Below are 21,901 nucleotides of genomic sequence, written 5' to 3'. Positions count from 1 at the left end.
TTATTTCTTCAAAGTAGGTGCCATATTGTCCTGTAAGTAGAGAAAGTCTTTTGAGTGTCGCCTTACTGTGATGTTTCTGTTTGTATTTAGAAGGGATCTTACAATGCATATCTGGATCAGCTAGAAAGTCTACTAGCAAGAGGGCGTCCTATCCCAGTACGACTCGATCCACTTCCACAAGTGGAATCCCAAGTAACAGCTGCTCGAGCCTGGAGAGAACGGACTGCCAGAACCTTCCTGAAGAAGAACTCTACCTACACGTTGCTACAAGTAAGGCTTTAGAAAAACCTTCTTTGCCTGCTCCGTTATACCTAGGAATAGATGATGTCAAACTTATTTATAACAGACTGTAAATAGTAAGAGGAAAGGAAGACTGATTTATTCTATAACAACAGCTTGCACTTAGACTGTTAACGTATCAGAAGTCCCGAAGTGCTTTGTACAATTGGAAGAGGAACAAGAGAGAGGTGGAATGGCACTCCTTAGGCTACAATCAGAAGATCAAAGGGTGCCAGTTCAGTCACAGGGTACAGAAAATTGGTGCGGTCAGATGGGCCAAAGTCACAGAAGGATTTGTAAATGAAGTTGACAGTTTTGAAAACTGTGTGCTGAAGGAGAGTAAACCAATGTAGGTCGCTGAGGACTGAGATGCTCGGTAGGCAACAGTCATATATTTAGAATGTAGACAGTGGAATTCTGGTTCATTTGGAGGTTCAGAGGCTATGCGAAGAGCATTGAAGAAGTTGAGCTTCGAGATGACGAATGTGGGTACCAGTGGGATGTGGTGGGGATCATGATGGACAATACTAAAGGTGGAAACGTAGTTATTGTGGTGATTAGGGCATGCTGTTTCAAGTTCAGTTTTAATGAGGTTTCATGCTTTTGGGCCCAATCTGAGTGATCATCTAGTATGAGGCTACAATAGTTGGCTTGAGTTGCAGAGTTTGGTTTTAGCTCACCCACAACTTGATTTTGATCAAGGAATGAGACGGGCAAACATTGAGGTGTAGATGATAAGAGTGCGTCCACGCATTTGCCATAGTTGAAAGAGTTGTTGTTTGGTGAGGTGAAAGCAGACAGGGTGGATAGGAAGTCAAAAGCAAGGAGACAGTGGGAAATTAGGTTGAACATTTGCTCCTTGCAAGGGCAAAGTAAGGAGAATGGAGAGAATTTCAGTGAGAAAGTCGCCATGGGACTTGAAAGGGAAGAGATAATTGAAGCAATAATAGGAGCAATGGAATGTGAGATATTCTAACAAGCTCTGAAAAATTAAAGAGGTATAATTATTTTAATCTGGTATGAATGCAGGGATTTGGAACATCCTACCCCATACACCCCACTAGGTGTTAGAACATAGAACAGTACAGCACAGTACAGGCCCTTCGACCCACGATGTTGTGCCGAACCTTTAACCTACTCTAAGATCAAACTACCTACATACCCTTCATTCTACTATCATCCATGTTAGGAGGCTTCTAAAAATGGAAAAGTAATGTGGCTTTGAAAGAAAACTGCCGACAGCAATCAGCAATGCAGCTGAAAGAGGATCAAACCCCAGGCCAATTATCTGTCTTCCCTTTGATATCCAAACTGACCACGGGTAAAAGGAACAGAGGGGCCCCATGCAAACGTTTCAAAGACTCCATGAAGAAGTCCCTCTCTGTTTGCCTAATTGAACATCGCCAGTGGGAAGCGCAGGCCATAGATTGTGATGCCTGGAGATGCTACATCAGGAGGGCTACAGACCTTTGAGACTGAGTGAAGAACCAGCATGAAGGAGAAAAGGAGGAGAAGGATAGATCCAGTTGCCCAGTGACTACACCTTCACTTGTACCCGCTGTGGGAGAATCTGCCGGTCATGGATAGGCCTGACTAGCCACCAGCGGGCCTGTAACCGATGACTACAACCTTCCCAAAATCTTCATCCGCGAAGAAATGCCAACAAGAGAATAAACTAGCTCTTCAAGCGGGGGACTTCAATGTCTATCACTAACAGTGGCTCGATAGCACCACTACCGACCGAGTCCTAAAGGACATAGCTGCTAGACTCGGTCTGCGGCAGATGGTGAGGGAACCAATACGAGGGAAAAACCTACTTGACCTCGTTGTCACAAATATGCCTGCCACAGACATGATTGTTTTGGTAGGAGTGACCACTGCACAGTTCTTGTGAAGACCATGACTCACCTTCACATTGAGGATACCTACCCTCCACCGTGTTGTGCGGCACTACCATCATGCTAAATGGGAGAGATTTCAAACAGATATAACAATGCAAAACTGGACATCCATGAGGCGCTGTGGGCCATCAACAGCAGCAGAATTGTACTGAGCCACAATCTGTAACCTCATGGCCCGGCATATCCCCCACTCTACCATTACCATCAAGCCGGGGGATCAACCCTGCTTCAATGAAGAGTGCAGGGGGGCATGCCAGGAGCAGCACCAGGCATACCTCAAAATGAGGGGTCAACCTGGTGAAGTGACAACCCAGGACTACTTGCGTGCCAAGCAGCATGCAATAGAGAGAGTTAAGTCCTGCCACTTCCAATCGTGAATTGTGGTGGACAATTAAACAACTAACTGGAGGAGGTGGCTCCACAAATAACCTCATCCTCAATGATGGGGGAGCCCGGCACATCAGTGCAAAAGATAAGGCTGAAGCATTTGCAACAGTCTTCAGCCAGAAATGTCGAGTGGATGATCCATCTTGGCCTCCTCCTGAAGTTCCCAGCATCATAGATGCCAGTCTTCTGCCAATTCGATTCACTCCGTGTGATATCAAGATTTGACTAAAGGCACTGGATACTGCAAAAGCTATGGTCCCTGACGATATTCTGGCAATAGTACTGAAGACCTGTGCTCCAGAATGTGCCATGCTCAAGAACCTGCTGCGCCCCTAGCCAAGCTGTTCCAGTACAGCTACAACACTGGCATCTACCGGGCAATGTGGAACATTGGCCAGGTATGTCCTGTACACACGATGCCGGACAAATCCAACCCGGCCAATTACTGCTCCATCAGTCTACTCTCAATCATCTGTAAAGCGATGGAGTGTGTCTGACAGTGCTATCAAGCGGCACTTGCTTAGCAATAACCTGCTCAGTGATGCTCAGTTTGGGTTCCGCCAGGGCAACTCAGCTCCTGACCTCATTACAGCCTTGGTTCAAACATGGACTAAAGAGCTGAACTCGAGGTGAGGTGAGAGTGACAGCCCTTGACATCAAGGCAGCATTTGACCCCGAATGGCATCAAGGAGCCCGAGCTGGAGTCAATGGGAATCGGGGGAAACTCTCCACTGGTTGGAGTCATACCTAGCGCAAAGGAAGATGGTTGTGTTTATTGGAGGTCGATCATCTGAGCTCCAGGACATCACTGCAGGAGTTCCTCAGTGTACATACGAACGTACGAATTAGGAGCAGGAGTAGGCCACTTGACCCCTCGAGCCTGCTCCACCATTCATTAAGTTCATGGCTGATCTGATTACTCCACATTTCCACCTACCCCTGATAACCTTCCACCCCCTTGCTTATCAAGAATAAGCCTCTACAAGATACAGCAACTCACCAAGACCCCTTTAACGGCACCTTCCAAACCCGTGACCACTTCCACCTAGAAGGACAAGGGCAACAAATACATGGGAGCACCACCTCCTGCAAGTTCCCCTCCAAGCAACACACCATCTTGACTTGGAATTATATCGCTGTTCCTTCACTGTCGCTGAGTCAAAATCCTGGCACTCCCTTCCGAACAGCACTGTGGTTGTACCTGCACCAGTTGGACTGCAGCGGGCTAAGAAGGCGGCTCACCACCACCTTTTCCAGGGCAATTAGGGATGGCAGTAAATGCTGGCCTAGCCAGTGACGCCCACATCCAATGATTAAATTACAAATACCTTTGGGTGCAGATTCACCCCATACACATTCCTCCTCTTTCTGCTTAGAACTTAGCTCTATGCTTTTGAAGTGGTTTAGAGCATTCTAAGTTTTCTGTAAATGAATTTATATTCATATTTCACTCTTCCATTTCCTGTTTGGTTCTTCAAGAGATTATCCAACAGATGTGGAGCGTCCGCGATGCTGAAGACGTCGTGGATAGCATGTTTAGTGAGGTGGGCACACCGCAGGTAATGGCTGCACAGGCAAAAAAGAGATGGGTGACCACCAGATGGAGTAGTAGGCACAGGCAGGTAGTGCAGGAGTCCCCTGTGGCCATCCCCCTCTCAAACAGATATACTGCTTTGGATACTGTTGGGGGGGGATGACCTCCCAGGGGAAAGCAGCAACAGCCACGTTTGTGGCACCACAGAGGGCTCTGCTGCACAGCAAGGGAGGAAAAGGGTTGGAAGAGCTATAGTGATAGGGGATTCGATCGTAAGGGGTGCAGATAGGTGTTTCTGTGGCCACAAACGAGACTCCAGGATGGTTTGTTGCCTCCCTGGTGCTAGGGTCAAGGATGTCTCTGAGCGGCTGCAGGACATTCTGAAAGGGGAGGGTGAGCAGCCAGAGGTCGTGGTCCATATTGGGACTAACGACATAGGCAGGAAGAGAGATGAGGTCCTGCAAAGTGAATATAGGGAGTTTATTTATTTATTTTTTTTATTTAGAGATACAGCACTGAAGCAGGCCCTTCGGCCCACCGAGTCTGTGCCGACCATCAACCACCCATTTACACTAATCCCATATTCCTACCACATTCCCACCTGTCCCTATATTTCCCGACCACCTACCTATACTGGTGACAATTTATAATGGCCAATTTACCTACCAACCTGCAAGTCTTTTGGCTGTGGGAGGAAACCGGAGCACCCGGAGAAAACCCACGCAGAAACAGGGAGAACTTGCAAACTCCACACAGGCAGTACCCAGAATTGAACCCGGGTCTCTGGAGCTGTGAGGCTGCGGTGCTAACCACTGCGCCACTGTGCCGCCCTGTTCCTGTTAGATGGAAGGGCAAGGCTGGCAGGTTTAGGGAACCTTGGTTGACTAGGGATATTGAGGGTCTGGTCAGGACAAAGAAGGAGGCATATGTCAGGTATAGGCAGAAGGTTAAAAAGCAGGACCTCTAGGGTTGTAATCTCAGGATTACTCCCTGTGCCACGTGCTAGTGAGGGTAGGAATAGGAGGATAAGGCAAATGAATGCGTGGCTGAAGAGCTGGTGTAAGCGGGAGGGCTTCAGCTACTTGGATCATTGGGATCTCTTCTGGTGCAGAGGTGACTTGTACAAGAAGGGATGGAAGGGGACCAATATCCTCGCGGGGAGGTTTGCTAGTACTACTCGGGAGGGTTTAAACTAGTCTTGCAGCGGGGTGGGACTTAAAGTAATAGTCTCTGCGGTGAGTTAGTTGAGGCAAATGTAGAGGTTAAAGCGAGCAAGTCCAGTAGGCAGGCCAGGCAGGGGCAGGACAGGGAGTGTGGAAGGTCTGGTAGGCTAAACTGCATTTACTTTAATACGAGAAGCCTTACAGGTAAGGCAGATGAACTCAGAGCATGGACCGGTACATGGGATTGTGATGTTATAGCTATTACGGAAACGTGGTTGAGGGCTGGGCAGGACTGGCAGCTCAATGTTCCAGGGTACCGATGCTTCTGGCATGACAGAGGTGGAGGTAAGAGAGGAGGGGGAGTTGCACTATTGATTAGGAAGGACATCCCGGCAGTACTTAGAGAGGATATCCCGGGGGGAATGTCCAGCGAGGCCATATGGGTAGAACTTAGAAATAAGAAAGGGGTGATCACCTTGATGGGATTATACTTTCGGCCCCCCAACAGTCAGAGGGAATTGGAGGAACATATGTGTAGGGAAATCACAGATAGGTGTAGGAATTATAGGGTTGTAATAGGTGATTTTAACTTCCCTAATATTGACTGGGACTGCCTTAGTGCGAAGGGATCAGATGGGGAAGAATTTAAGTGTGTCCAGGATAGTTTTCTGAAGCAGTATGTGGATGGTCCTACTAGAGAAGGGGCTACACTCGACCTCCTCTTAGGAAATGAGGATGGGCAGGCGGTTGATGTGTCAGTGGGGGAGCTCTTTGGGACCAGTGACCATAACACTATTAGCTTCAAGATAGTTATGGAAAAGGAAGGACTGGTCCTCCGGTTGAAGTCCTAAATTGGGGGAAGGCTAATTCCGATGGCATCAGACAGGAACTCTCAAAAGTTGAATGGGAGAGGCTGTTTCCAGGTAAAGGGACGTCTGGCAAGTGGGAGGCTTTTAAAAGTGAGATAGGAACAGTTCAGGGCCGGCATGTTCCTGTTAGATGGAAGGGCAAGGCTGGCAAGTTTAGGGAACCTTGGTTGACGAGGGATATTGAGGGTCTGGTCAGGACAAAGAAGGAGGTATATGTCAGGTATAGACAGCTGGGATCCAGCGAGTCCCTCGAGGAATTTGGGGGACGTAGGACTACACTTGAGATGGAAATTAGGAGGGCGAAAAGTTGCCATGAGATTTCCCTGGCAGATAAGATAAAGGAGAATCCTAAAAGATTCTCTAAGTATGTTAAGAGTAAAAGGGTAGCTCTGGAGAGAGTAGGTCCCCTTAAAGATCGGTGTGGTAATCTATGTGTGGATCCACGGGAAATGGGCAAGGTCTTAAATGAATACTTCTCGTCTGTATTTACTGTGGAGAAGGTCATGGAAGCTCGTGAGTTCAAGGGAGGGAACAGCAATATCCTGGAGCATATCAACATTACAAAGGAGGAGGTGTTGGAGGTTTTGAAGTGCATTAAGGTGGATAAATCCCCAGGGCCTGACCAGGTGTATCCTAGGATGCTATGGGAAGCAAGGGAGGAGATTGCTGGGGCCCTGGCAGAGATTTTTGTATCATCGATAGCCACGGGTGAGGTACCGGAAGACTGGAGGATAGCCAATGTTGTGCCTTTATTTAAGAAGGGCAGCAGGGATAAGCCAGGGAACTACAGGCTGGTGAGCCTTACATCACTGGTGGGAAAGTTATTGGAAGGGATTCTGAGAGACAGGATTTAGATGCATTTGGAAAGGCATGGTCTGATTAGGGATGGTCAGCATGGCTTTGTGCGTGGGAAATCATTTCTCACGAATTTGATAGAGTTTTTCGAGGAGGTGACCAAGAGGATTGACGAGGGCAGGGCGATGGACGTTGTCTACATGACTTTAGCAAGGCCTTTGACAAGGTCCCGCATGGTAGGCTGGTCCACAAGAACAAAGAACAGTACAGCACAGGAACAGGCCATTCGGCCCTCCAAGCTTGTGCCAATCTTCATGCCTGTCTGAACTAAAACCTTCTGCACTTCCGGGGTCCGTATCCCTCTATTCCCATCCTATTCATGTATTTGTCAAGATGCCTCTTAAACGTCGCTATCGTACCTGCTTCCACCACCTCCCCCGGCAGCAAGTTCCAGGCACTCACCACCCTCTGTGTAAAAAAACTTGCCTCGCACATCCCCTCTAAACTTTGCCCCTCGCACCTTAAACCTATGCCCCCTAGTAACTGACTCTTTCACCCTGGGAAAAAGCTTCTGACTATCCACTCTGTCCATGCCACTCATAACTTTGTAAACCTCTATCAGGTCGCCCCTCCACCTCCATCGTTCCACTAAAAACAATCCGAGTTTATCCAACCCCTCCTCAGAGCTAATACCCTCCAGACCAGGCAACATCCTGGTAAACCTCTTCTGTACCATCTCCAAAGCCTCCACGTCCTTCTGGTAGTGTGGCGACCAGAATTGTATGCAATATTCCAAGTGTGGCCTAACTGAAGTTCGAACACATGGGATCGAGGGTGAGCTAGCCAATTGGATACAAAATTGGCTTGGTGATAGGAGGCAGAGGGTGGTAGTGGAGGGTTGTTTTTCAGATTGGAGTACGGTGACCAGTGATGTGCCGCAGGGATCGGTTCTGGGCCATCTGTTTGTCATATATATTAATGACTTGGATGTGAATGTAAGGGGCATGATTAATAAGTTTGCAGATGACACCAAAATTGGTGCTCTAGTGGACAGTGAAGAAGATTGTCTAAGGTTACAACAGGATATAGATCAACTGGGAAAGTGGGCAAGGGATTGGCAAATGGAATTTAATGCAGACAAGTGCAAAGTGATGCATTTTGGGAAGTTAAACCAGGGCAGGACGTATACAGTGAATGGCAGGGCCCTGGGGAGTGTTGTTGAGCAGAGAGACCTTGGGGTGCAAGTACATAGTTCCCCGAAAGTGGCAACACAGGTAGACAGGGTGGGGAAGAAGGCGTATGGCATGCTTGCCTTCATCGGCCGAGGCCTTGAGTACAAGAGTTGTACATAACGTTGGTTAGGCCGCGTTTGGAGTACTGTGTGCAGTTCTGATAGCCGCACTACAAAAAGATGTGATTTAGCTAGAGAGGGTGCAGAAAAAATTCACAAGAATGTTGCCTGGTTTGGAAGGCTTGAGTTATAAAGAGAGATTGGATAGGCTGGGTCTGTTTTTCCTGGAGCGAAGGAGGCTGAGAAGGGACATGATAGAGGTATATAAAATTATGAGAGGCATAGATAGGGTTGATAGCAAGAATCTGTTTCCCATGGTAGGGGTGACTAAAATGAGAGTGCATAGATTTAAGGTGAGAGGGAGGAGGTTTAAAGGGGATTAATGGGGTAAATTTTCACACAAAGAATAGTGGGTATCTGGAATCAGCTGCCTGAGGAGGTGGTGGAGGCAGGAACTGTAGTGACATTTAAGAGGCATCTGGACAGGTACTTGAATGAGAAAGGCATCGAGGGATATGGAATTAATGCAGGCAGGTGGGATTAGTGTAGATAGGCATTATGGTCGGCATGGGCGCGGTGGCCGAAGGGCCTGTTTCTATGCTGTACGACTCTGGTATATTGTTTTACTGGTAATGTTTTGAAAGTTCTCTTTCCGCACCCCTCCCTCACCCCATCAAGGTTCCATTCTTTGATCCTTATTTTCCTCATCTACATGCTGCGCTTAGCAATAACAGGTGCAGAATCAGTGTTCACATGATAACACCCAAATGTACTACTTCACCACCTCTCTTGAACCCACAACTACCTCTGCTGAATAAACTACAACTACCTCTTAGCTTAACAATGGGAAACCAAAACCATTGTTTTCAGCTCTGCCGTAACCTCTTATCCCATGTCACTGATTTCATCCCCTCCCAGGCACTCACGATAATTGACTTGGACTTGATTGTCCCAGTGCTCTCCTTTCTGGCCTCCCATGCACCAATTTAAAAGAAAGAACTTGCACTTTTATAGTGCTTCTTCTAAGCTCAGTATGTCACAAAGCCCTGTACAGCCGATTAAGGATTTCTAAAGTATCAGCCTAGATTATGTGCTCAAGTACTAGAGTAGGGTTTCAACCAATGCCCCTCTGACTCGAGCAAGACTGCTCCCAACTGCGCAAACATAGGTTCAACTTTTCCAAAATGTAGCTGACCATGTTCCACCCAAAGTCCCACCCTCAAGCATCATTGTGCTTGCTAAAGGCAGTATGTAACAAAGCTGTTGGGACTAGATGGCCTCCAGTTTCCTAGTTTGTGCTGTTAGTTGATCTTAGCTAGGGTGACAGTAGAGATGGTACAGTTGGCTCCAGTTCCTGCTCTAATTTGCCATTTGATAACCCCTTGTGCATGTACAGCTGTGGTGAGGATGGGAGCAGACTCTGCTTCTCCTTTCAAGTGGTCAAGAAGCCTACCAGCACTTATTGTCCAGATCATGTGAGTGAGTTACTGGCAGCTGTGGAACCATCCTTCAGCAGGAGCCGGCTTCTTCAGAGGAGGAATCAAAACTCATCTAATCTATTTACTCGTTACAAATTCCAGCCTTCTCTGTTGGTTAATGCTTTAGTAACAACAACAATATAGAGCTTTTAATATAGAAAAAATGCCCCAAAGCACAATGTAAATCAGCATGCTCCTTTCCAGATCCAAATACATAGTTTTAAAAGGATCCTTTTGATCTGGAGGCTTAGATTAGGACAAACAATGAATGCAGTGTAGTCAACAATCGAGTGAAGCAAATAATAATACCTGGACAAACTAAGAAGACAGTATAGCAACACCTGAGATGTATGACTGAGACTGATTGATCAGCAGTATTGGGAGAATAGAGCTACAGAAGTTTATAGCACAGTAGGAGGCCATTCATCCCATTGTGTCTGTGCCGGCTCTTACTTTGACTAATCCTAAACTAATCCCATTGCCTGCATATCACTATGGTGCTACCTTTACCTCTGCTTCAGGTATTGATCCAGTTTCCGTTAAAAGATAACACAAGAAATAAGAGCCAGGAGTAGACCGTGTGGCCCATCGAGCCTGCATCGCCATTCAATACGATCATGGCTGATCTCAGCTTCAACTCCAGTTTCCTGCCCGTTCTCTATATCCCTTGATTCCTAGGATCGATAAATATATTTAAGGCTGGGATAGTCAGACCAAAAATCTGACTATCCCAGCCTTAAATGTATTCAACAATAGAGCATCCAGAACCCTCTGGGGTGGAGAATTCCAAAGATTTGCAACCCTTTGAGTGAAGTAATTTCTTTTCATCTCAGTCCTAAAATGATTGGCCCCTTACCCTGAGACTGCCCCCGTGTTTAGATTCCCCGACCAGCGGAACCAATCTTTATCTAGCCCCTTCAGAATGTTTCAGTATGTTTCAATGAGATCGTTCCTCATCCTTCTAAACTCCAGAGAATACAGCCTCTCATCATAGGACAACCCCCTCATCCAGGGACCAATCTAGTGACTTTTGCTGTCCTACCTCCAGTGCAAGTTTATCCTTGCTTAAATGTGGAGACCAAAACTGCACACTACTCCAGAAGTGGCCTCACCAAAACCCGGTCCAATTGTAACAAGACTTCTTTATTCCTACACTGCAATCCCCTTGCAATAAAGGCCAACATGCCATTTGCCTTCCTAATTGCTTGCTGTGCCTGCATGCTAACTTTCTGCATTCCTTGTCCAAGCACACCCAAGTCTCTATGAACATCGACACTTAAAAGTTTGACACCTTTTTAAAAAAAAAATCTGTATTTCTATTCTTACGACCAAAGTGAATAACTTCACACATCCCTACATTATACTGCAGCTGCCATCTTGTTGCCCACTCAGTTAACCTGTCTATATCTCTGCAGCTTCTCTGTGTCCTACCCGCAGCTTACCTTTCCACCAAGCTTTGTATCATCAGCAAGCTTAGATACATTACTCTCTGTCTCTTCATCTAAGTCATTAACATTGATTGAAAATAGCTGCGGCCCCAGCACTGATCCTTGTGGCACTCCACTATTTGTTGCCTGCCAACTTGAAAATGAGCCTTTAATGCCCAATCTTTGCTTCCTGTCCGTTAACCAATCCTTTGTCCATGCTCGTATATTATCCCCAGCTCCATGAGCCTTTATCTTGCCTATTAACCTTTGGTGTGGCACCTTATCAAATGCCTTTTGGAAATCAGTGCTCCTTCGTGTTGAACACCACTTGGAAGAAGCATTGAGGGTGGCAAGGGTGCAGAATGTACTCTTGGTGGGGGACTTCAGTGTCCATCATTAAGACTGACTCGGTAGCACCACTACTGACCGAGCTGGCCAATTCCTAAAGGACATAGCTGCTAGACTGGGTCTGTGGCAGGTGGTGAGGGAGCCAACAAGAGGGAAAAATATACATGACCTCGTCTTCACCAATCTGCCTGCCGCAGATGCATCTGTCTATGACAGTATTGGTTGGAGTGACCACCGCACAGTCCTTGTGGAGACAAAGTTCCATCTTCACATTGAGGATACCGTCCGTCGTGTTGTGTGGCACTACCACTGTGCTAAATGGGATAGATTTCAAACAGATCTATCAGTGCAAAACTGGGCATCCATGAGGTGCTGTGGGCCATCAGCAGCAGCAGAATTGTGCTCAACCACAATCTGTAACTTCATGGCCTGGCATATCCCCCACTCTACCATTATCATCAAGCTGGGGGACCAACCCTGGTTCAATGAAGAATGCAGGAGGGCATACCAGGAGCAGCACCAGGCACACCTCAAAATGAGTTGTCAACCTGATGAATCTACAACACAGACTACATGCAAACCAAACAGCAGAAGCAGCATGCAATAGACAGAGCTAAGCGATTCCACAACCAACAATCAGATGTAAGCTCTGCAGTCCTGCCACATCCAGTCATGAATGGGGGTGGACAATTAAACAACTAACAGGAGGAGTTGGCTCCACAAATATCTCCATCAGTGCAAAAGGCAAAGCTGAAGTATTTGCATCCATCTTCAGCCAGAAGTGCCGAGTGCATTGTCCATCTCAGCCTCCTCCTGAAGTCCCCAGCATCACAGATGCCAATCTTCAGCCAATTCGATTCATTGCATAGCAAAGGCTATGGACCCTGACAACATTCTGGCAGTAGTACTGAAGACTTTTGCTCCATAACTGACCGCACCCCTAGCCAAGCTGTTCCAGTACAGTTACAACACTGGCATCTACCCAACAATGTGAAAAACTGCCCAGGTTTGTCATGTCCACAAAAAGCAGGACAAATCCAACTTGGCCGATTGCCACCCCATCAGTCTACTCTTGATCATCAATAAATTGATGTCATTGACAGTGCTACCAAGCAGCATTTACTCAGAAATAACCTGCTCACTGACGCTCAAGTTTGGGTTCCGCCAGGGCCACTCAGTTCCTGACCTCATTTACAGCCTTGGTCCAAACATGGTCAGAAGAGCTGAACTCCAGAGGTGAGGTATGGTATCAAGGGCCTCTAGCAAAACTGGAGTTAATGGGAATCAAGGGGAAAATCATATCTAGCACAAAGGAAGATGATTCTGATTGTTGGAAGTCAGTCATCTCAGCTCCAGGACATTTCTTCAGGGGTTTCTCACTTTAATGTCCTAGGCCCAACCAGCTTCAGCTGCTTCATCAATGATCTTTCCTTCATCATAAAGTCAGAAGTGGGGATGTTCGCTGATGATTGCGTAATGTTCACCATTCACGACCCCTCAGACACCAAAGCAGTCCGTGGCCATATGCTGCCAGACCTGGACAACATTCAGGCTTGTGCTGCTGTGTGGCAAGTAAGATTTGTGCCACACAAGTGCCAGACAATGACCATCTCAAACAAGATTCAATGATATTGCCTTCGCTGTGTCCTCACTATGAACACCCTGGGGTTTACCATTGACCAGAAACTGAACTGGAGTAGCCATATACATACTGCGGCTACAAGAGCAGGTCAGAGGTGGGAATTCTGCGGCAAGTAACTCACCACCTGTCTCCCCAAAGTCTGCCCACCATCTACAAAGCACAAGTCAGGAGTGTGATGGAATATTCTCCACCTTCCTGGATGAGTACAGCTTGAATGACACTTAAGTAGCTCAACACCACCCAGGACAAAGCAGCCCTCTTGATTGGCACCCCATCCGCCACCTCTTCAACATTCACTTCCTCCACCACTGATGCACAGTGGCAGCAGTGTGTATCATCTACAGGATGCACTGCAGCAACTCATCAAGGCTCCTTCGACAGCACCTTCCAAACCCGCAACCTCTGCCAGCTAGAAAGACAAGGTCAGCAGGTACATGGGAACATCATCACCTTCAGGTTCCACTCCAAGCCACACACCATACTGTTCCTTCACTGCTGCTGGGTCAAAATCCTGGAACTCCCTTCTTCACAGTACTGTTGGTGTACCTACACCACATGGACTACAGCAGTCCAAGAAGGCCTTCCACCACCTTCTTGAGGGTAATTAGGGATGGACAATAAATGCTGTCCTCGGCAACAATTCTACATCCCATGAAAGGATTTTTTAAAAAACCCTGTAGACGTTTTGCTGTACTCTCTATATAGCTTGAATGACTTTTCTATAAAGGAGTGCCCAAAGCTGCACCCAGTGCTCGACCATGAGTTAAACAATGGCTTATACAAATTTATCATTATCTTCTGCTTTTGTATTCTGTGTATCTAATAATTAATTACAAAATACTTGTGGTCTTTCTTTATGGCTTTATTTAGCTGCAGTTTCAGGTAAGTTTAGAAGCAATAATTCTGGGACCTGATTTGAAAAGCACTGGAGACTGGTGTATTTGTCACCAGAAATAAGGAACTATTTAAAGCACAGGCAATGGGGTAGCTAATCAGTGTGATTATAGTCATTAATTGCAAGAGAGGCTAATCAGAGTGAGTATGCTCATTAATTACAAGAGAGGAGACAGAAAAATGCAAAGACGTTACTGTGATTGAACAACAGTTTGGAAATGTGTAACTTCTTTTAATTGGTTACATGGAACATGTTTGTGAGAAAATAAAATAAAAACTCCAGACTGCAATTACGTAACCTGCAAATCTGAGAATTTCATTGCCTATCCTGTTAGGTGCTGAGTCCCAGAACAAATATTGGAGTTTACATCAGTGGAAAGAATAAACGGAAAAAAATGAAAGAATTATTGATGGAAAAAGACAGAGAGTTAGATTTGGAGAGCCTGAGTGACTTGGAAGAGGTGGCTGAAGAATCTAGTGATCCAAACACAGTTGTGAGTATCGAATATTTTTGTTTGCTGTGCTTCTAGATTTCAGTTCAACAATTAAGGCCGGTAACTCATTCTCAAGTATCTGTTGTTCTATATATAAATCCCCAAACCTCTCAATTAGATTCCAGCCTTTGATTCACTCCCAGTTATCTGTTACTGTTCTACAACTTCCTTCCTGAATGCAATGCTGGAATTGGCCCACACAAGGTCACGTTCTTGCTGGGAAAGATAATACTTGAATTTCTGCAGTGCCGTACACTCTCCGAACAGCTCAAGGTGCTTCACATGATGAATTACTGGGCTGTTACAAGAAGAAAACAGGCCATTTGATCCAATCAATTCACCTGAGTGTTTACCCAATGTGCACTATTAGTTCAGATCACATCTACCCACCCTGTTCCAATGTACCTTGAACTTCTTTTCCTTCATGTATCTATACAGTATAATTTTGAAGGCAGTTTCTGCCTCAAACCCTGGAAGTATATTTTATAGCCTCACAACTCTTCTCGAATCATTCTTGGGATCTGGGTTTAATTGGCAAGGCCACCATTCATTTCCAAATCCTAGTTGCTCTTGAGTATTTGATGGTCAGCCATCTTCTCAAATCTTTGCAGTCCATGTGGTGAAGGTGCTCCCACAATGTTGTTGGGAAGGGAGTCCCAGGATTTTGACCCAGTGATGATGAAGGAAGCTGATACATGTCCAAGTGTGTGATTTGGAGGGGAACTGGGAGATAATGGTGTTCCCATGTACATCCCTCTAGTTGGTGTAGTTTGTGGGTTTGAAAAGTCCTGTTGAAGAAGCATTGGTGAGTTGCTGCACTACATCTTGTAGATAGTGTGTGCTTCAGCCATGAAGTGGAATATATTCTACCACATTCCTGACTTAGGCCTTGTGAATGGTGGAGAAGCTTTGGGGTGTCAGGAGATGAGTGACACCACAGAATACCCAGCCTCTGACCTGGTCCGGTAGCCACTAGTTTATGTGGCTGTTCTAGTTAAGTTTCTGGTCAGTGGTAAACCCCCCCCAAACGGATAGGATGTATTTGGAGGTGGACGGGGGTTGCAGTGAAGCATTGAATAGGAAATGGGGATTGGAAGTCTTGGAACACTGAAGTGAGCGATGGGGGCTGGAATCTATTTATTACCTACGGTCAGGCTCTTAAGAATATTTGCATGTCGTATGATGGTTGTGGTTGCTGGGTGCCAATCATCTCAGTCTCAGGACATCACTGTAGGAGTTCCTCAGGGCAGCATCATGGGCCAAACAATCTTCAGCTGCTTCATCAATGAACTTCCTTGCTTTGGGAGAGCAAGGAGCACCAGGGGAGTGGTTCCAGACATTTAAACCAAAGCTTGGGAGATCGGCAGCAGAAGAGGTGTACAACATAGGAGAAAACTAATTTGCAAAGTGCAAAGGATGGCAGTTGGGTTAAGTTTACAGAGTGCAGACCTGAGCGAAGGTGGCAGTGGATTTTCCATGAATGCAAAAACATCAATAAAAGGGGTAACATCACAGGATAAGCAGGTAGGTGATTGGTTGGTGGGTATAACTTGCTTTTTTCTCTCTCTCTGGGTTAGGGTAGTGGGCTAAACTCAAATTCAGTTATAAAAACAGAAAATGCTGGAAATACTGAACAGGATAGAGAGTATCTTTGGAGAGAGGAACAGAGATCCTGTGTCTCTGATGAAAGGTCATTGACCTGAAATGTTTACTCTGTTCCTCACTTAAAATTTATTAGGCGACTAACTAAATTTCTTGCAAAAGCAAAATACTGTGGATGCTGGAAATCTAAAATAAAATCAGAAAATGCTGGAAATACTGAGCAGGTCTGACAGCATCTGTAGATATAGAAACAGAGTAAATGTTTCAGGTCAGTGACCTTTCATCAGAGCCACAGGATCTCTCTTCCTCTCTCCACAGATGCTCCCTAACCTGCTCAGTATTTCCAGCATTTTCTGATTTTATTTTAGATTTCCAGCATCCACAGTATTTTGCTTTTGCAAGAAATTTAGTTAGTCGCCTAATAAATTTTAATTTTGGGAAGTTTTAAGTAGGCTTAAGTCTAAGTCTTAAGTTTTATTTCTGGTAAGTTTAGGTAGTAGTATAATAAATAGAGGCATGGCAGGACACCACAGTCCTGTTGAATGCACATGCTGTGCCATATGGGAACTCCAGGACACTTGTCGTGTCCAAGACAATTGTTGTCAGCGGGAGCAGCTCAAGCTCCACGTTACAGAGCTCGAGCAGCAGCTGGCGTCACTGTGGTGCATCCGCGAGGCTGAAAGCTACATGGATAGCACATTTCAGGAGGTGGTCACCCCGCAGTTTAGGAGTGAGAACACCAAGAAGGGTTAGAGTCAAGAAGGGCCTGACAGGTAGTGCAGCAGTACCTGAGTGCATCGTGCTCTTTTAACTGTTGATCTAATTTATCTGGATTTTCAAAAGGCCTTCAATACGGTGCCCCTTAACAGATGAATGAATAAGGTCAGAGAATGCAGAATCAGGTGTCAAGTGGCAATATGGATTACTAGCTGACTTCAAGACAGAAAGCAGAGTGGGAGTAAAGGATAGTTATTCACAAGAACACAAGCAATAGGAGCAGAAGTAGACCATATGGCCCATCAAACCTGCTCTGCCATTCAGTACGATCATGGCTGATCTTGGGTTTCAGTTCCACTTTCCTGCCCGCTCCCCATATCCCTTGATTCCCTGCAAGACCAAAAATCTATCTATCCCAACCTTCAATGCATTCAATGATGGAGCATCCACAACCCTCTGGGGTAGAGAATTCCAAAGATTCACAGCTCTTTGAGTGAAGTAATTTCTCACCTCAGTCCTAAATGATTAACTCCTTATCTTGAGACTGTGTCCCCGTGTTCTAGATTCCCCGACCAGTGGGAACAGTCTCTCAGTTTCTACCCTATCAAGCCCTTTCAGAATCTTGTATGTCTCAATTAGATCGCCTCTCATTCTTCTAAACTTGAGAGAGTACAGGCCCAATTTACTCAGCTTCTAATCATATGAATACCCCTTCATCCCAGGGACCAACCTAGTAAATCTTCGCTGCACCGCCTCCAGTGCAAGCATATCCTTTCTTAAATGTGGAGACCAAAACTGCACACTGTATTCCAGGTGCGGTCTCACCAAAGCGCTGCACAATTTTAGTAAGACTTCTTTATTCCTGTGCTCCAATTCCCTCGCAATAAAAGCCAACATGCCATTTGCCTTCCTAATAGCCTGCTGCATCTGCATGTTAACTTTGTGTGTTCCTTGTATGAGTATTCCCAAGTCTCTTTGAACATCAACACTTACCAGTTTCACAACTTTAAAAAAATATTCTCTCTATTTTTATGAGCAAAGTGAACAACTTCACACTTCCCTACATTATACTCCATTTGCCATCTTGTTACCCACTCACTTAACCTGTCTATATCTCTTTGCAGCCTCTCTACATCCTCCCTGTAGCTTGCCTTTCCACCGAGCTTTGTATCATCAGCAAACTTAGATACATTACTCTCTGCCTCTTCATCCAAGTCAGTAATATAGAGTGTAAGTAGCTGAGGCCCCAGTTCTGATCCTTGTTGCACCCCACAATGTTGGCCTGCTCACTTGAAAATGCACCATTTATGATCACTTTCTGCTTCCTGTCTGTTAACCAATCCTCTATCCACGCTAATATATTCCCCCCAGCACCATGAGCCCTTATCTTGCCTATTAATCTTTTACGTGTCACCTTATCGAATGACTTTTGAAAATCCAGGTTTACTACATCTACTGGTTTCCCTTTATCTACCCTGCTAGTTACATGCTCAAAAAACTCTAATAACTTTGTCCCTTTTGTAAAACCAGAGTGGCAGAAGTTGGGAAATGATGTTCCACAAGGGTCAGTGTTGGGTCCACTGCTGTTCACAATTTAAAGATTTGGACTTTGGAGTCAAAAACACAATTTGTGGATGACACCAAATTGGGAGGGATAGTCAGTACCGAGGAGGACTGTAACAAATTACAGGAGGACATTAATAAATTTGTAGAATGGGCAAATAATTGGCCAATGAATTTCAACACAGTTAAATGTGAAGTCATACATTTTGGTACGGAGAATTCAGAGGTCACTTATTACTTGGAAAGTGCAAGTCTAGGTGGGGTGGAGGAACAAAGGGATCTTGATGTACAAACACATCAGTTGCTAAAGGTTGCACCACAGTTTAGCAAGGCCATTAAAAATCAAATCAAGCACAAGACTTTATTTCTCGAGGGCAAGAATTGAAAAGTAAGGAAGTTATGCTAAACCTGTAGAGAACCTTGGATAGACCACACTTAAGAGTACTGCATGCAGAATATAAAGGCATTGAAGAGGGTGCAGAGAAAATTGACAAGGATGATACTAGAAATGTGTGGGTATACCCCTCAGGAAAGGATGAACAGACTGGGTCTCGTTTCTCTGAAAATAGGTTGAGGGCGGACCTAATAGAGGTGTTTAAAATTATGAAAGGTTTTGATAGAGTGGATACAGAGAGCAAGTTTCTACTTGTGGGTAAGACCATACCTAGAGGCCATCAATATAATATAGTCACTAAGAAATACAGTAGGGAATTTAGAAGAAACCTTTTTACCTGGAGAGTGGTGAGAAAGTGGAACTCGCTACGACACGGAGTGGTTGAAACGAATAATATAATTGCATTTAAGGGGAAGCTAGCCAAGCATGTGAGGGAGAAAAGGGAGTAGAGGGCTATAATGGATTTAGATGAGGAAAGATGGGAGGAGGTTTGAGTGGACCATAAATGCCAATATGGACTGGTTGAGCCGAATGACCTGTTTCTGTGCTGTATATCCGATGTAATCCTATGTAACCTGTATTCAGTTCTGAACAATGGTGAGGGCAGATGGTTCCTCTGCGAAGTACTGCCAGAGCCACAGCACTATGGGTACCTCAGGTGTATGGGGTGGGGGATGGAGGAGGACATGGGGCGATTTAATAGAAGTGTCCAAGATTATGACAGGCTTAGATAAGTTAGACGGGGAATAACTGTTCCCATTAACAAATTGTACAAGGATGAAGGTCACAGAGTGAAGGTTTTGAGCAAGAGATGTAGGGAGAATAAGAGGAATATGCAGTTCACGCAGCATGTGGTGATGACCTGGAATTGCTGCCCACAAGGGTGGTGGAAGCAGCGATAATGAACAAAGAACAGTACAGCACAGGAACAGGCCATTCGGCCCTCCAAGCCTGCGCCGATCTTGATGCCTGCCGAAACTAACACCTTCTGCGCTTCCGGGGCCCATATCCCTCTAGTCCCTTCCTATTCATATATTTGTCAAGATGTCTCTTAAACGTCTCTATCGTACCTGCTTCCACCACCTCCCCTGGCAGCAAGTTCCAGGCACTCACCACCCTCTGTGTAAAAACCTTGCCTCGCACATCCCCTCTAAACTTTGCCCCTCGCACCTTAAACCTATGTCCCCTAGTAACTGACTCTTCCACCCTGGGAAAAAGCTTCTGACTATCCACTCTATCCATGCCGCTCATAACTTTGTAAACCTCTATCATGTCGCCCCTCCACCTCCATCGTTCCAGTGAAAACAATCCGAGTTTTTCCAACCTCTCCTCATAGCTAATGCCCTCCAGACCAGGCAACATCCTGGTAAACCTCCTCTGTACCCTCTCCAAAGCCTCCACGTCCTTCTGGTAGTGTGGCGACCAGAATTGCACGCAATATTCCAAGTGTGGCCGAACTAAGGTTCTGTACAGCTGCAGCATGACTTGCCAATTTTTATACTCTATGCCCCGAACGATGAAGGCAAGCATGCCGTATGCCTTCTTGACTACCTTATCCACCTGCGTTGCCACTTTCAGTGACCTGTGGACCTGTACGCCCAGATCTCTCTGCCTGTCAATACTCCTAAGCGTTCTGCCATTTACTGTATACCTCCCAAAATGACTTCAAAAGGAAATTGGATGGCCACTTGAAGGGCTAGGGGGATCGAGCAGGGGAGTGGGACTGAATGGATAGCTCGTAGAGAGCCAGCTGAATGCCCTCCAGTGCCATATATGAGACTATATCATTGATTTATACTTAAATGTAAGGGGCATGATTAAATTGTTTGCAGATGATACAAAAATGGGTTGGTTGATAGGAAGAAAGCCTTAGACTGCAGAAAGTTATCAATGGATTGGTCAGGTGGGCTGGAAAGTCGCAAATGGAATTCAGTCTGGAGAAGTGTGAGGTAATGCATTTGGAGATGGCAAACCAGGCAGGAGAATACACAATAAATGGTAGGATACTGACAAGTGTAGAGGGAAGAGAGAGAGAGCTTGTAATGCATGCCCACAGATTCCTGAAGGTAGCAGGGCAAGAAGTCATACGGGATATTTTCCTTTATTAGCTGAGGCATAGAAGGCAAGAACAGAGAGGTTATTGCCAGAACTGTGTATTAAAAAAATTAGACCGCAGCCAGAGTACTGCATACAGTCCTGGTCACTGCATTATAGGAAGGATGAGATCGCACTAGAAAGGGTACAGAGGAGAATTACGAGAATGCTGCCGGAATGAAGAAGACTAGCTATGAGGAAAGATTACATAGGTTGGGGTTTTTCCTTTGGAACATAAGAGGCTGTAGATAGATTTAATTGAGGTATGTAAAATTATGAGGGGAGTGGATAGGTAGGGCTGTTTCCTTTAGGATAGTGGTCACTAACCAGGGGGCTTAGATTTAAAGTAATTGGTAGAAGGATTAGAGGGAAGTTGAAGAGAAATTTTTTCACCCAGGGTGTGGGTGAATTCTGTGCCTAAAAGGGTGGTAGAGGCGAAAACCCTTATTGCATTTAACAAGTACTGGGATATGCACAGCAAAGGCCTGCTCAGGTCAGGAAAAAGAACCCGACCCGAACCACTGCTGACTCGGCCCGACATGGCCTGACCCTGGAAGCCGAATCTGGAAGAGGGGCCTGACCCGACCCGAACCCGACACATGTCGTCGGGTTCAGGTCGGGTAGCAGACTTTTAATGCACAGGGCCACGGACCAAGAGATGGAAAATGGGAATCGGCTGAATAACCTTTGTTTCTATGTAAATAGTGACCACGATCCAGAGCTAACCAGAGGAGAGGCAGAGAGGTTGCAGCCAGAGGAGAGGTGGGCAGACAGCATCCAGAGAGGGCACAGTCAGAGGAGGGGCAGAGAAAGGCCCCTCTTCTTTGACTGTGCCCTTCTTGTGGGAAAGAAATGACAGCTGAAAGCAATTTGATTGGTCATAATTAGAATTCTGACATCTCAGTTCTGCCTCACCACAACCTCCCTTGACCCCTCCCTTTTATCACACTCTTTGACCTTTTGAATGAGCTACAGTTTTCTCCAATTATTGGGAAGACCAAAGCCATTATCTTAGGTCCCTGTCATAGC

The 21,901-nt window shown here is 45.8% G+C and overlaps 1 protein-coding gene across 2 annotated transcripts in view; it reads left to right on the top strand.

Annotated features, from left to right (window-relative positions):
* Positions 1-21,901, top strand: part of kdm5a (lysine demethylase 5A) — a 390,488-nt gene that overhangs the window by 307,928 nt on the left and 60,659 nt on the right. For both annotated transcript variants that reach the window (XM_068051114.1, XM_068051113.1), the window contains 2 exons: positions 91-270; positions 14,344-14,502. In XM_068051114.1, the coding sequence (XP_067907215.1) occupies positions 91-270; positions 14,344-14,502 (339 nt within the window). The remainder of the gene's footprint in view (positions 1-90; positions 271-14,343; positions 14,503-21,901) is intronic.

The sequence above is a fragment of the Heterodontus francisci genome, chromosome 18 (assembly GCF_036365525.1).
Source record: "Heterodontus francisci isolate sHetFra1 chromosome 18, sHetFra1.hap1, whole genome shotgun sequence".
In the NCBI taxonomy this organism is placed as follows: domain Eukaryota; kingdom Metazoa; phylum Chordata; class Chondrichthyes; order Heterodontiformes; family Heterodontidae; genus Heterodontus; species Heterodontus francisci.
Note: the sequence above shows the minus strand (reverse complement) of the source record. Positions and strands in the feature narration are given on the sequence as shown.